Here is a 14,705-nt window from a genome sequence, read left to right on the forward strand (position 1 = left end):
GTCTTAGATGGGTTTAAAGAGGTTGTAAAATGGCACCTTGAGACTCCAGTTTCTTTCATGGAAGAGCCAGAGATTTTCTGCTGGAGAAAATGTGAAATGGGAGGACCGAGGGAGTGAGAAGTCACAGCCCTTCTGTGCAGACAGCAATGTGAAATTGGTTGCTTGGAGAGAAAAGCACTGAGAGAGAAACACCTACCCAGGGGATATGGATACACCAAATCAGTCAAAAATCATAAAAAATCAGGGTAAGTACTGCGGAGGAGGAGCAGGACTAGATATCTCCCGGTGCTTGGGTCTGAGGATGGTCCCATCTCCAAAGAGAGGAATGTCCCTGCAGGCACAGGCTGATGGGAAGACGTTTTTTACAGGTGCGACCACACCAGCATGCTCTGCTCCGAGATGAAGGTGCCAAAATCAAGGGGGAGGTTGATGAACCGCAGCCGGGAGCGTTGGTTTGCACATCGTGCAGGCAGCAGCGCCGAGAGGCTGAGCAAGTCTCACATCCATAACAGCTGATTTTCTGTACAAAAAAAAATTATTTGCATGTCAAATAAAGACTTTTTCCCCCAGGAGAAAAAAGAAAAAAAAAAAATCTGCCTTGGAAGAATTCGAATGAAGGCAGATAACTTGTGTAAAGCTGAGAAAAACTGCAGGAATACGGGGCACATACCATGGGCTTTGCCGCTGGTTGGTTGGGGCTGGTACGTGAAGGTGACCTTCCATCAAAAACCAGTTCCTCCATTGATCTGTTGGGTGGGGTTTTTTTCATCTCCTACCCTCCTAGGAAAGAGGAAACTGCCAACCCCCAGAATTCTCTCTTAGAAAGAGGATTAAGTGCCCTATTAAATGGGGATTAATGAAATGAAGACGTCCTGGGAGCCAGGCTGCTGAATTCCTACCTCGGCTGGCCCAGGAGAGCCCCTCAGCCCGCTTAACCCCTACCTGCCTCCGCTTCCCTGCGAACGGGACGTTGGATCTGGGGGTTCCCTGGGGACTCAAGAGTCGGGTCTGCGTGGAAGACGCGTGCTCTGGTCTGGCGGGACACCACGTGCTTTCCGGACGTGCGTGGAGGAGCAGCTGCTACCTACAGCATTCATCTTCGGTGGAAAATCCTGCAATTTAGAGGGAAAAAGGTTGTGACGGCACGTAGCATTTCCAAGCAGCTCTTTGCCCACGGATGTCAGAGCGGTGGCCCCGTGCAGCGAAGCTCAGGAACGTCGTCTTTGCACCCGCAGTGGGGTTTCTGTCGCAGGAGCATGGTGGGAGTTTTATGGTTTTTCTGGGTGGCTGCAGCTGCTGGAGGGAGATCTGCAGATGCGTGCGGCAGAGTGTCCTGGCCGGGCTCCACCACCAGCCAACGAGCGGAGATGCTTCTGCCCAGGTTTGACGTTTGCGTTGTAGGACACCTGCACGCCACAGCAGTAGGTTAATAAGGGTTGGCTTGACGGTCAGAAGTCTTGAACGTTGGTGTAGGGAACATGCAAAGAGGGTGATGGTGGTGACGACGATGATGATGATGCAGTCAGAAGTCTTTGATGTTGGTGTAGGGAATATGCAAAGATGATGATGATGATGATGATAGAGAACATGCGAAGAGGAAGATGAGGATGATTCAGTCAGAAGTCTTTCACGTTGGTGTAGGGAACATGCAAAGAGGAGGAGAATGATGATAATAATAATAACAATAATAATAATAATAACAACAACAATAATAATAATAATACGGGTTCCTTGGCGCTTCGCCTGCCACTCGGTGAAATCTGCTTTTTCTTGAGACTGAGTCTCATGGGGGTTGTCACACTTCCCACCTTGCTTGGGCCGCCTGAGGCCACCTGGGTGGCAGGAGGACTTTGCACGTGTTTGGGTTTTTTCTTTTCTTCTATCTTTTCTCCTTTCCCAGACACCTCTTTATGGTACCCCGGTGGGTCCCTCTCTGAGGTGTTCAGAGCTCAGCACCCTCCTTGGGTTTGGCCGTATGTTGAGGTGCTTTGGGGATGACCCAAAGTGGTTGGGATTGGGACCACGTTCATTACAAGGAAGGTGTGTAGGGCACAAACAACGAGTCTCTTAATAAACTCCACGGGCTATCACTGGCAGTGAGATTTTCTGTAATTATCAGAGGTTCCGTACTTACAGAGGTAAAAATTAAGCCTTGGCTTAAAGTTTTTTATTATCCTGGTGACACTATAGCACGTGACAAAAATACCCGAATAACATTGAACCCATGCAAAGGCGTATCTGGATGTCTACGTTTAGACTTTCAGCAGCGTTAGGACTTTCATGTCCGCAGCCGATACCAGGTGTGTTTCCACATGCTGGATGATTATAACGCCAGCAGAGAAAAGACAAGCTCGTAGACATCTCTTTTTCCCTGCAATTTTTTGATTTCTGTGACTGAATTGTTTTCATGTCTGTCCTTTTTTCCAAGGCACTTTTTCAAAGGGCACCTTAACTTGCTCATCTTGAATGTTTTTATTAAAGCAGCAAGTCTCTGGCTTTCTCCTGAAATGTGTCAGGAGGAGGAAATGGGTGGCTCGGGACACTCGTGACCTGATAAAGGAGCGTTTTGTACGTCTGAGTTTGAGGTTCAAAGCCTGATGAAATGGGCGGAGACTCCCAAGTTGTTGTCTAAAAGAGGTTCAGTACTTTTAGTACGCACTGGTTTATGATGCGGTTGCGCTGTAATTGGCATTAGTGGCTCTGCGCCCTCCTCCTCCTTCTCCATCCTCCTCCTCCATCCTCCTCCATCCTCCTCCTCCTTTTCCATCCTCCTCCCTCCTCCATCGGCAGTCATACTAGAAAAGCCAATGGCTGCCTGTGGTTCAAAGGCTTTTCCATCTGTGCTCCTGAGGGATGGGGAGAGAGGAGCTTGCACAGCAATTTGCCACGTTTCCTCTGCTCTCGTTGTAAACGTCAAGGTCTGTCGTGTTTATCTGACCCGTTGCCTTTCCAGCACAGGATCGATGAAGCAGCACTCCTGCGCTGAACGGTCCAGCGGAGTCTGATGTGGTATTTGAGATGCCAAAACGTGGGCTTGATTAGGAATGATTGAAGCCTGTGATTTATCCCTTGTACCTTTTTTTGGGGGGGTCAGCAGGCCTTACTGGATCTTCAGAGCGGTGACTTTGTGGTTATTTTTGTTACAGATCTTGGATGACGGAGGAGATCTCACTCACTGGATTTATAAGAAATATCCCAACATGTTTAAGAAGATCAAGGGGATAGTAGAGGAGAGCGTGACGGGTGTCCACAGGTAATGGGACAGGCTGGACTGCGAGCACGGAGATCTTTGGACAAAAGCATCTTCTGCCTCAGGGCACTGGTAGCAAAAAATCCCCAAGCTGTAAGATGCCACAGGCTCAGCTCAGTGTCGAGCCCTCTAAGACGTGATCTGAGGTTTTCCTTCAGCCTGGGCTTGGCTTTCCCATAAGACCTGTTTGAAATCTCTCATATAGTGCAAGCAATAGACTTGGAACTACTCCCCTGAATTTCAGACGAGGAGTAGAAGCACCTACTGACCATTGAATGGGTGGAAAAAGTTTCAAGGTCTTGTTTCTCCGGCTGGGAAATAGGGGCAATGGTTATCTCACCTCGTTTTGCAGATGAAAAAAAGGGACGAGGGTGTTGCACAAGAAGGGGTGGGCTTTGGAGAAAGTCACAAGCGTAGTCCTAAACTAAATCTATGGGAAGAAGTGAGATTTGGGAAGAGGAAATGAGTCTGTAGTTGGGGTGGGAGTCCGGAAAGGAAGAACCACAGAGATGCAGCCATATGACCGAGTGACATCCACCAGTCTGCAGCAGAAGCAGAATTGTGATGGGAGAGGTGGTTCCCAGGGTTAGGAGAGGTATCAGAGGTGCTTTTCCGGTGGCGTTAATTGTATCACAGGTGACAGAAAATAGGGGACTGAGGAGAAGAGCAGCAGACTCTGTTTTTTTCTTTATTTTTGCAGGGAGAAAGGCTTGGCTGCAGCTCTTGGAGCTGGCTGAGAGTTTGGCCAGAGATGCAGGCAGCTCTCGAAACAGGGAAACGAAAAATTTGAAACAAGGAAGCGACCGATGCAGGTTTGCAGCCAGTGAGGTCAAGAAAAGGACCTGATGATATTTTTAGCATCAGAAATCGTTCCCCATTTGTGCAAAAGAGATGTGCAAGGACAAAGCAGTGTCAAAACTTGTTCCCTGCGGTCTCAGGCCAGGAGCGAGGTTGTTTTCTGAGGTTGGTGGTATCGATGCATGCGTGCGAGGAATGTGTACCCCTTACCTTCAGGGGATGGACAGCCGGGGGACTGCGGGGATGACAAAGTGAGAGTGAGGAGAACCCTGGAGGTGGTCTGTAGAGACCAAGAGCATGTTCTCCTTCCCAAGGTCTGGAGCAAGGAGATGATTTTCAGATTCTCTTCGTAAGTGTAGTGTTTAGATTCATTTTTAGTGTTTTCGCGGCTGCCAGGGGTTGAGTCTGCTCTCAGAAGTAGGAGGTTGGGTTGATGTCTTCCCCATTCCAGTTGCTTCTTGTACTACATCTTGGTGACTACACTCCTACTGCTGTTCCAATGGGTGTTTTGCTGCAGGTCTTGATCACAGCAGCTTCACGTCGCTGTGAATGTTACACTTCTGTGGCCACTTCTATTTGTCTTGAACTGTAATTCCTCAACTGAGCTTGAGGAATTACAGGAGCTCTCAGATTATCTGAAGCAGGATTTGGGGGTTTTGTCCTTTTGAGGACATCAGAGGATGGTCGCAATATCAAGTTATGAGGCACATGGAGTCTAGAGCACCTTCTGATCTCTGCTATTTGACGTTTTTATGAAATGCCTCTTGCCAACTTGGTAGCTCTTCAGTAGGGGAGGGAAATGGATACAAACGTCTGTGGAAGGAAGAGTGTTATTTCTCCTCCTGAAACGAGGAGCTCCTATTAAGAGATTATTTGACCCTCCAGATGTCTACTGCTCACTCCAGCGAAACAAGGACCTCGAAAGCACACAATGGTAGAGCATAGGAAAATATTTTTCCATTGATCATCTGTTTCTTCCTGTATTGGTAACAGGCTGTACCAGTTGTCCAAAGCGGGGAAGCTCTGCGTCCCAGCCATGAATGTCAACGACTCGGTCACAAAGCAGAAGTTTGACAACCTGTACTGCTGCAGAGAGTCCATCCTGGACGGGTACGTACACGGCCACCCAAACGGGGCCATGTCCCTTGCTCGGGTTGTGTTGGACCCCACAGGGAACTGGGTCCATGGTTCTGTCCTGCCTGCCACTTTAGATGATTTTAGATCAATTGATGTGTCGGAGGAGAACAAAGAGCCTTTATTACCTCTAGTCCAGCCTATTTGTATGGGAATCTGCGAGGTATTTTGAGGCAGCAGCTATGTCGCTACGGGTCAGAAAGTCCTAAGACTTATTTGTACAATTGTACCTAAAGCTCTACAAACATATACACACCAGAAAACAAACGTCGAATTTTGTGTTTGTGGGATAATGGTCTTGCAGCAAAGACGTTAGAACCTCTAGAAGTCTGGATTCAATGTTTTTAACCCAGCTACGTGTATGAATGGGGCACATCACTTCTTAAATTCTGCCTCTGCTCCTCTTTTTGTGGGAAGCGTATCTTTTCCCAGCATGTCTGGAAGACACATCAAATATTTTATTAGCCACAGTGATGTAAAAGACACTTCCCAGTGCCCTTCAAGGGAGCTCACCGAGTCTTTGTGCTCTCAGGGTGGTGTTCCCCTTCCGTGTGTGTAGGTGACTCGCGTGCATTTTCCCTTCTCGGTGAGCGTGACTGGAGCTGTGTTCAAGCCCTGCAGCTTCTCGTGCTCCTGTGTGAGGACTTCCGAAGTCCTCATATATGGCTACAGTTCTTTTTCCCATCCCTCTTACCTCTGTGGCATCAGGAAAAAAAAAAAACCCTATCTGTGTCTGTTGTGCGTGTGAGTCATAGAATCACTGAGCGGTTTGGGTTGGAAGGGACCTTAAAGCCCATCCAGTTCCAACCCCCTGCCATGGGTAGGGACACCCTCCACTAGAGTCAACCAGCTGCTTCATCACAACATTCTTTGCCTTTCTAATTTCCTTTTTTTTTTTTTAATCTTCTTCTGTGAATATACAATAAACCGAAAGACAGAAAATCAAAGAGGTTGTGGTAGACCAAGAGTTTATCCCGTAACAGTTGCGTGTCCAAAGTGTAGACTTGAGTCTGAGGATTAAACCCTGTCCTTGAGCTAAGCATAAATAAATAGGTGCAGAAGGTGGGAATGACGGGGCTGATGAATGCTTTATCCACCTCTCCCCACCCCGGTCCTGCAGGATTTACAACCACCTGCCATACAGGCAAGCAGAAGAGTGTTTGCATCACTCCGTGCTTCCTTCCCCCAGAAAAATCCCAGCAGGCAGACTGTGGGACTGGGACCAGCTCGGCAGCATCCTGACGGTGCTGTACTTTTTAGGACCGGACGGGAATTAGTTGCTGACGGATACGTGGGCACCGGGAACATGATGTATCTTCTGAGACTGTTGGTCTTGAGATGCAGTGCAAAATACTTGAAGTTGTGATCTAGAGAGGGTGTAAATCTCAATGACTTTTTTTCTCTCTCCATCTCTTTTTTCTCTTTATTTTGATGGAATTGGGTGCCTATGTCCCCACCACCAAATTTTGTCACAGTCAAGTGAGATTAGGACAAGTTTTTTTCTTACAGTTCAGATGGGTGGACTATGACATACTGCGTCTGCTAGTGGTCCCAGCAGACAAGCAAGCACAACTTTGACTTTCTGGACTGGCGTTAATGCTGATGAGATGAATGCCAGAGGAAAGATTGCCTGCTCTGTGCCAGGCAGCTGCGGTGTGGAGGAGGAACCCTCCATGGAGAAGACAGCCTGCTTCAAGAGAAAAGACTTTTTTCATGTTGATAACTTGATATGGCTTAAAGTTTAAAGAAGTCTTGAGATCTGGAGTTCACGGTTCCTTGCCCACGTAGAAATGTCTCCTTCTGTTTAATCAAAGTCCATCTGGCAGTGCTGTTGGTGTTCAGCTGCGCTACCACTGCCCTCAATCTGCTAGCACCAGAGGTTCTCAGAGACCCAACGTCATCTTCCCTGTTGATGGTGGACTCTGCTCTAACATCTTTCTCCCAGATCTTTGTGGGATATGTTGTAGGGTGCCTCATTTGTCACCTCGGCTTTGAAGTGGTCTTCCTGGTGGTGGTCATCTTGACCAGGAGAAGTGAAGAAGACTCATGTTTGTAAAACTGGTGTGTCCAAATACACATTTCCATTAGATGTTGTTCTAAAAGACTAAATTTTGGGCTCCTTGTCAAGTCAGCAATGACGGTATCTGGCTTTTCCGTACCAAGATGTTTTATTACAGAACCTGACACTGCAAACAGCCTGCGGTTTCTTGCTCTTCCTGCCCATCAAAATTGGAACTGTCCAATCAAAATCATCAGCTGGTCTCCAAAATATGTACAATCTGCAAAGCTGTGATGTGGGGCAGCGTACTCCAAGGTGCGATGCGTCGCTAACTGGGCTTTGCTAGAAGCAACAGTGGGAAAAATGAGGGTGCTGAGGCCCTGGCAGAGGGTGCCCAGAGAAGCTGTGGCTGCCCCTGGCTCCCTGGCAGTGTTCAAGGCCAGGTTGGATGGGGCTTTGGGCAACCTGGGCTGGTGGAGGGTGTCCCTGCCCATGGCAGGGGGTTGGGACTAGATGGGCTGTGGGGTCCCTTCCAACCCAAACCAGCCTGTGATTCTATGAAAACATCTTGCTGAAGTAATTCTTCTAATCAAGTAGCCCTTCCTTCTTTATTATGGCCATGCCTCTGCTCTGCGGTCACAGAGTTCAAGACACTCAAGGCAGCCTCTGTCGTGGGGGTCAGAGTTGCCCCCAAATTTTGAGTGTCCCCGGACACAACTTTTACCTCCATGTTCCATGTGTAGTGGATGCTGTCAGTGGCTAAGAAGCATTAAAATCTTTAAAATCTTCTTTATCTTGTCGTCTTCACTTGTGATGGATGATGGACCTCCTGGAGAGGTAGGTTGGGATTTGAGTTAAGTCTGGCCCAGGTGTCTAAAACTGGGCCAAGGGAACTCTGAGCAGAGGTGCAGTGCAATCTGCTGTGGTTTTTATCTAAATTCTCTCGGAAATGTAAGGGAATTTCACCTTCCCTGCACTGCTAACCTATTTACTCATGTGCTAAAAATAGCCTGTAATGTAGGACACTCTTAGGGAGAAATCAGAAGGAAACCGAGTGGAAGGGAGAGCTTTATTTGTGGAAAGCACTGGGATTCTGGCAAGAAAGTACCACTTCCCTGCTCCTTCTGTAGTTTTTTTTTTCTGGGGGGAGAGGTATTTTGACTTTAAAAAGAAAACATTAAGAAAAAATATTTTTGGAAAAGATTTTAAGTATTTCTGGAGTACCAAAACCAAAGGGATCCAACAAATAATAATACTAAAAAAACCCAACAAAAAAGGGATCCAAACCCCAAATCCTTCCTCTTTGTTGCGTTTGTAGCAGCCACCCTCAGCAAAGGAAAAAGTCAATTTTTAGGTGCCCTTTGGGTCCTCTCTGCACCCAGAATCGCTGTGTGTCCTCAGGGATACGGGATACAAACAAATGGAGAAGGACCAGTGTCCTTCACGGCGTCGTCAGAGGAATAGATCTTACTGCTGGTCTTTAATTGTATTTTTTTCTTTTTCCTTAGCCTGAAAAGGACAACAGACATGATGTTTGGAGGAAAGCAAGTAGTGGTTTGTGGCTACGGGGAGGTAAGGGGTTCACATTTTACACGTGGGTACCGCATGTAAAACCCGTGCATCCTTTGCATGGCTTTATCCGACGGGGCTTTTCTGTCCTCGTGGCGTTGCTCTGCATCTGCAGGTATCTTCAAACCTGACGGGTTTCCCAAAACTGAAGATTTTTCTCTGTTTCAAGTATATTTCTTTAGTATTAAACAAATACCAAACCTGCATCTTAACATACATGACTGTTACGCATTCTGAATATCTTTAATATCTGAGTACGTCAATATTCAGATATTAATGTGTTCATATAATATATATTTCTACTATGTATAATATTCTATTTAATATACTATTAAAATATTCAGAGGCTGGGTTCTGCAGATGTACTGTGCAGCCGCAGCGTTGCATGCTGAAGCGTGGTCAAGAAAGAGAAGTTAAGCTTGACTTACCCCTGTGCTTTCACCCCCAAACGGAGGAATCCTGTCTCGAGGCGAGACTGAGATATTCACCCTTCGCAGTTCTTGTCGGGACCAGTTAACACCAGTTCTGGTGGGCTGTGCTGTGGGTGCTGTACTGGGAATTTTTTTTTTTTTTTTTTTTTTTTTGCCAAGAGCTGAAATTAGACAATTTTCTCATATGGAATCACATTTTTTGGGAAAGCTTGGTCATTTAACCATTCCCCTGAATTCCCTGGCGAGCTGCTCTGTTTGTGCTGTGTAAAGGTTAAAGCTCGTTAACCCTCAGAGATTAAACCATTAAGCTTCCTAAATAGAGCAAAGGTTACAAGAGACTCTCAGACTTTCCCCGAGGTAAGCGTAATCTCTCGTTATCGTGGTGCTTTGCAGATACCAGGATGTTTTAGGGTTAACAAGAACTCCCTGGGACTGGAATCAAGGGCGTTTTTCTATTTTTCGGTGCCTCTCTTAGCTAAGCCGGGCCTGACTCAGGTCCTAGGTTACTCCAAATCCAGGAATTTCATGCACCCAAAAATTGAGTATATGCAACCAGAGTTGCTAAGAGGGTTGCACAGGGCTCTTGGGGCTGCAGAAGAGACGCCCGCAGTTGCACATCGCCCGTACGTTTCCCACGGCCGTATTGATGCTCGGTGTCTCCCGAGCGCTCGGCGTCTCACTCTTCCTCTGTGCTCTTCTCCCTCCCCAGGTTGGAAAGGGCTGCTGTGCTGCTTTGAAGGCCATGGGCTCCATAGTGTACGTGACAGAGATCGATCCGATCTGTGCCCTCCAGGCCTGGTAAGCAGTCGCATCGAGCCTGGCTTCTTCTTTAGGTTTTTTTTTTTAATTTTTTTCCCCAGGAAAACCACGACCAGAGACTGCCCAGCAGTGGTCCCTCCCGGGAGGGATGCTGGGGAGGGGTTCGTGGCTTCTCTGCGCCCTCGGCGGGACCCACAGCTCTTTCCTCCAGCCAAGAAAGGGTTCCTGCACTAAAGCATCACCCAGTTTATCTGTGTCCCACGTGCTCGCATAATTATAACCGCGTTGGCCGAGAGTTTAACGATACGGCTTCAAATAGTTTAATGATATGGCTTGAAAGGATGTTGGGAGTGAACTGCGACCTTTGGCGAGCAAACTCGGGCTTTACTGTGCTGTGCACACATCTCCCCCAAGGAACATCGTGGTTTCTGTGATCACCCACCCCTCACAAACCTCTGCTCGCTCACGCCGGTACCCGGAGGCAGGGCTGAAAGCACACGGCTCTCCCCTCGCACGGGCACGTTGCAATTCTACCCGACCTCGTTTCCTCCAGGTGAAGGTTGTTTTGGTGCAGAGATGCTGCTTCTGCATCCCAAGGGGTGAGATGGGACGTGACTGGGAGAGCACAGTCCCAAAAACACCCGGAGCCTTAAACCCACAGCTCCTTCCTAACAGCAAGCTTTCAGAGGGCTATTGCGGTGAGAAAACTAATGAGTCCTGCTTAATTAGCAGAGCTGTTCAATTTTCAGTTTGCTTTGCAACCTTCACAAGTGGCACATCCAGCACCCGCATCCTTAATTGTGAGTTCGGTTGTTTGCAGCAACCCCTTCCCTGACTCTGCACAAGGCAACACCGTGCGGCCCCTCTCATAAGGACTTTGCAGCAGGGGGGAAAAAAAAAAAAAAAGAAAAAAAAAACCCAAACCACAAACCAACCAGTAAATGGGACATACAGCAGAAAAAAATTACTTTTTTTTATAGTAACTACGATTTTGCAGCTTTTGAGAGTCACAGGAGTAAGTTCTCGGGAGGACTGTCAACAAATCCTAAAAAAAAATCCTGCCCTTGTTATCCGATGTGCTGAATACACCTTGCTCGGTGAAGTCAGGAAAGGCTTGCTGAGTGCTCCGCACTTCTGAAGATCGTGTAGGTGCTTAAATATGGATTGCAAAGTTGATGGTAGACATCTGTGGGTTTTGGGTGATTTGGGTTGTTTTTAAGATGCTCTAAATCCATATCAGAAAGGATTCTGCAGCAGGAGGGCGTATCGGCATCTTCTGGGTGTACTTTGCAGGAGTAGCAGCTTTAAAAAAGCCGTCTCGATTGGAAATGGAGATTTGCAGATGCGGAGGCCTTGACAAAAAGTGTGAAACCCCCAAAATCTCTTTTCCCTTCTCCCCACGACAGTCCCAAATCCAGAAACCGTCCTAACGGCTTGGGGTACACGGTCCTTCGCATGCTGCCTTCCTGTTTTCCATTAGAAAGTTAAAATGAGTATCTGAGAATCAATTGATGGAGGGTTTTTTCCTATTTTTGGTATGTTTTTACTGCTTCTCAGACTACTTCCCCCCCCCCCTCTTCTCTTAGCATGGATGGATTCCGGCTCGTGAAACTCAATGAAGTCATCAGACAAGTTGACATCGTCATCACCTGCACAGGTACGCGGTCCCTGGGCAGGAAGATGCATCGTCAGGGATGTGCACCCTATCATCGGGTCCATCTTTTTCCAAAGGAATGGGCAAAAAGATGGGGAAAGTGGCCATGGGTATTTATTTTGGATATCGCTGTCTGACAGGCAACAAGAACGTGGTGACCAGGGAACACCTGGACCGGATGAAGAACAGCTGCATCGTCTGCAACATGGGGCACTCCAACACCGAGATCGACGTGGTGAGCGCAGGGACGTGCGTCGGGAGCGGGGACGGCACGAGGGGGGTGCCGTTGCTTTCGGGACCCTTCGGCAGCCGTGTCTGACCGGTGCCGCTTGAGCAAGCGCCTGGGAGGAGATAAAATAATCCATCGCTCCCCGTGTCTCAGCAGACACTGGCAGACATGCCATTGTCATTCCTGCGATCCCAAAGGATGCCAGCGAGCCCAACAAATTGCTCCGGCTTCCAGCGTAGTGTCTGGTGTCCACCAGCCTCATTCCTTCCCCTAGAGAGTCGGCGAATCGCCCTCTCCAGCCCTGTCCCTCTGCTTTTGTGTTGTCATACCAGTTAGACCCAGCCAAGAGTTCAGGTTGGCACAACACAGCACGCTCAACCCCACCACGCTTTACCGAACGGCACTGAAATCTGTTCGGCACTGAAATCTGCTCGGCACTGAAATCTGCTCGTCTGTGCTTAGAGATGAGTAGAAAACCAGGAGAGGCTTGTCTGAAGGTCAGCGGAGAATTGCTCGGCCAAACCCATGGGTTTAAAGGCATTTTCTGTGCTGGACGGAAGTGACTGCAGCCCTACAGAGTACAGTTGGTGACCATGAATCCTCTTCAGCCAGAAGAGCTTGAACAATAGTTATTGCTGGAGCTTTGATGTATTATAATCGTAAAAATAGTTCCAGGTGATGATTCATAAAGGCTTCATTGGTCTGGGACTGCGACCGGACCCAAAGGAAACTATAAGCCCAGGACAATGTCAGCGAGTTGCTTCCTCTTTTCCTTCCTATTATGTAGCTTCTGCTTTCTGATCTTTTGCCAGTGCTTTAACTATTTTAACGCTGTGTTTCAGGCAAGCCTGCGTACACCCGAGCTGACCTGGGAAAGGGTGAGGTCCCAGGTGGACCATGTCATCTGGCCAGATGGGAAGAGAATAGTCCTTCTGGCAGAGGTGAGTTGCAGGCAAAGGAGCAGGAATTGCAACCTGTTCTCCGCTGGCAGAGGAAGAAAACAAGGGCTGGATGAGCGGTGGAGCCAAATTGCATCCAGAAATCACCTCCGTGGACCTCAGCAGCTCAACGGTCCTTCTGGTTGAAAGGCTGAGTGTGACCCTGTTTTTGCCGATGAGTTACTGGAACGCAGAAAAGCTCCTGTGTTTTTCTTTATCCCATCCCGGGGTATTTTCCACAGGGTATTTTATCAGATTTTTTCACTTCTAAAATGTTTTACGGAGTTATAGGAACCACCAGTATCTTGTTGCGTGCATGCGATAAATACTGTGTCATGCCAGAAGGGACGCGTCTCACCAGTGATCCTTGCACCTTCTGCAGGGTTGTAAACTGGTTTTGGGGCCGTGTTGAGATAACGACCAGTTTTTGCTTCCCAGGGTCGCCTGCTGAACCTGAGCTGCTCCACCGTCCCCACCTTCGTCTTGTCCATCACTGCCACCACGCAGGCAAGTCGGGTTTGGGCTGAGCCAAACGCAGCGTCTCGCTCCATAGCGGGCAGCAGTTACTTACCTAAACGTCTTCTCCATCCAGGCTTTGGCTTTGATAGAGCTGTACAACGCTCCCGAAGGCCGCTACAAGCAAGACGTGTACTTGCTGCCCAAGAAAATGGGTAAAGACGTACTCGTTGCCTTCTCTTTTTTTGGTTTTGAGATCGAACAGATGGGAGGTTTTGCTAGGTTGGGTTGAGGACGGCAGGGCATCGCAGCCTCCTGGGCTCTCTCGTTTGCCTCCCTGCCAAGCTCAGGGTCTTCCAGCAAGTTCCCCCCACTGGGTCTGGGCTCTTCTCTAAATTGGACGCGTTGTTTCCCCATCCCACCTGGGGAAAACAGGCTGACGCACTTGGCCGACCGCAGGAGTCCATCCGCGCTGATGCAGGAGATTTTCACGTAGGGCTTCTGCCAGCAGACCTGCCTTCGTTGGCTGCGAAGACACGTCGTCCCTGACCGACAGCTCTGCCAGCAGAACCCCCTCCTGAGGATGCAGCTATACTGACCACATTTTTGCCGCAGAACTGGTCTTTTTTGTGTATTAATTGTGGGGTTTGAGACCAGGTGCACCTTGTCCCTAGCTTGGGCGTTAAGTGTCACCTACCAGAAATGTCCAGTGGCTCCTGCATCAGCAGAGCGTCCAAGCTTGCCCAAGGGTACGGCGTAACGCAGCAGCAGACCCAGGAGTCCTGCTAGAAGGGTATTTCAGAGAAAGGTTTTTGCCTCCAACTCAAAATACATGAGAGCCTTGGTTTGCCCCACTCGGGGTAAAAAATTAGTCCCGCAATTTAGCAGCAAAGGCGTGAGGAGCAATGCCCTTCCCAGCTGGGGCTTAAGGGACCTGGTGCACAGCGGGAGGGGACTCGTTGCCTTCCCCTTACCTAACGAGGTTTGAAATCATTTCAGACGAGTACGTGGCAAGCCTTCACCTCCCAACGTTCGATGCTCACCTGACAGAACTAACGGATGAACAAGCAAAATACCTGGGACTGAATAAGAACGGACCTTTCAAACCAAACTACTACAGGTGCTGCTCCTCAACCTCTTTCTTCTGCCCCGAGTGTGGGGTACGCATGTGGGGAGGGCAGGGGGGACGGGGTTTAATCCCACCGGTCCCCTTGAGAAGATACCGTGGACTTTCTGACAGTTCCCATCGCCACGTAGAAAGTGGTCCGGCCCGGAAAGGGACAGTGCGGTTGGAGCTGTGACGCAGAGCGCTTGGCAGGATGTGAGCCCTTTGTATCTGGCAGCAGCTGTCACCCAGACGTGGCAAATGACAGAGCGATGCCATCGGGCCAACTCAGATGACAGCTTTATTTTTAAAGTTTGACGAAGGATGAGATGGCGCAGAGCGGTGCTCAGGGGCTGCTCGGGCGGGCTCGGCTCCGTGGCTCT

At 48.7% G+C, this 14,705-nt stretch overlaps 1 protein-coding gene across 2 annotated transcripts in view; it reads left to right on the forward strand.

Moving 5' to 3' along the window:
- The window catches only part of AHCYL2 (adenosylhomocysteinase like 2), a 108,131-nt gene that overhangs the window by 89,455 nt on the left and 3,971 nt on the right, over positions 1-14,705 (forward strand). For both annotated transcript variants that reach the window (XM_075751151.1, XM_075751224.1), the window contains exons 7-16: positions 3,147-3,253; positions 5,042-5,158; positions 8,690-8,753; positions 9,891-9,979; positions 11,527-11,597; positions 11,735-11,829; positions 12,666-12,764; positions 13,200-13,268; positions 13,354-13,432; positions 14,217-14,337. In XM_075751151.1, the coding sequence (XP_075607266.1) occupies positions 3,147-3,253; positions 5,042-5,158; positions 8,690-8,753; positions 9,891-9,979; positions 11,527-11,597; positions 11,735-11,829; positions 12,666-12,764; positions 13,200-13,268; positions 13,354-13,432; positions 14,217-14,337 (911 nt within the window). The remainder of the gene's footprint in view (positions 1-3,146; positions 3,254-5,041; positions 5,159-8,689; positions 8,754-9,890; positions 9,980-11,526; positions 11,598-11,734; positions 11,830-12,665; positions 12,765-13,199; positions 13,269-13,353; positions 13,433-14,216; positions 14,338-14,705) is intronic.

This window comes from Balearica regulorum, chromosome 1 (genome assembly GCF_011004875.1).
Source record: "Balearica regulorum gibbericeps isolate bBalReg1 chromosome 1, bBalReg1.pri, whole genome shotgun sequence".
Classification (NCBI taxonomy): Eukaryota; Metazoa; Chordata; class Aves; order Gruiformes; family Gruidae; genus Balearica; species Balearica regulorum.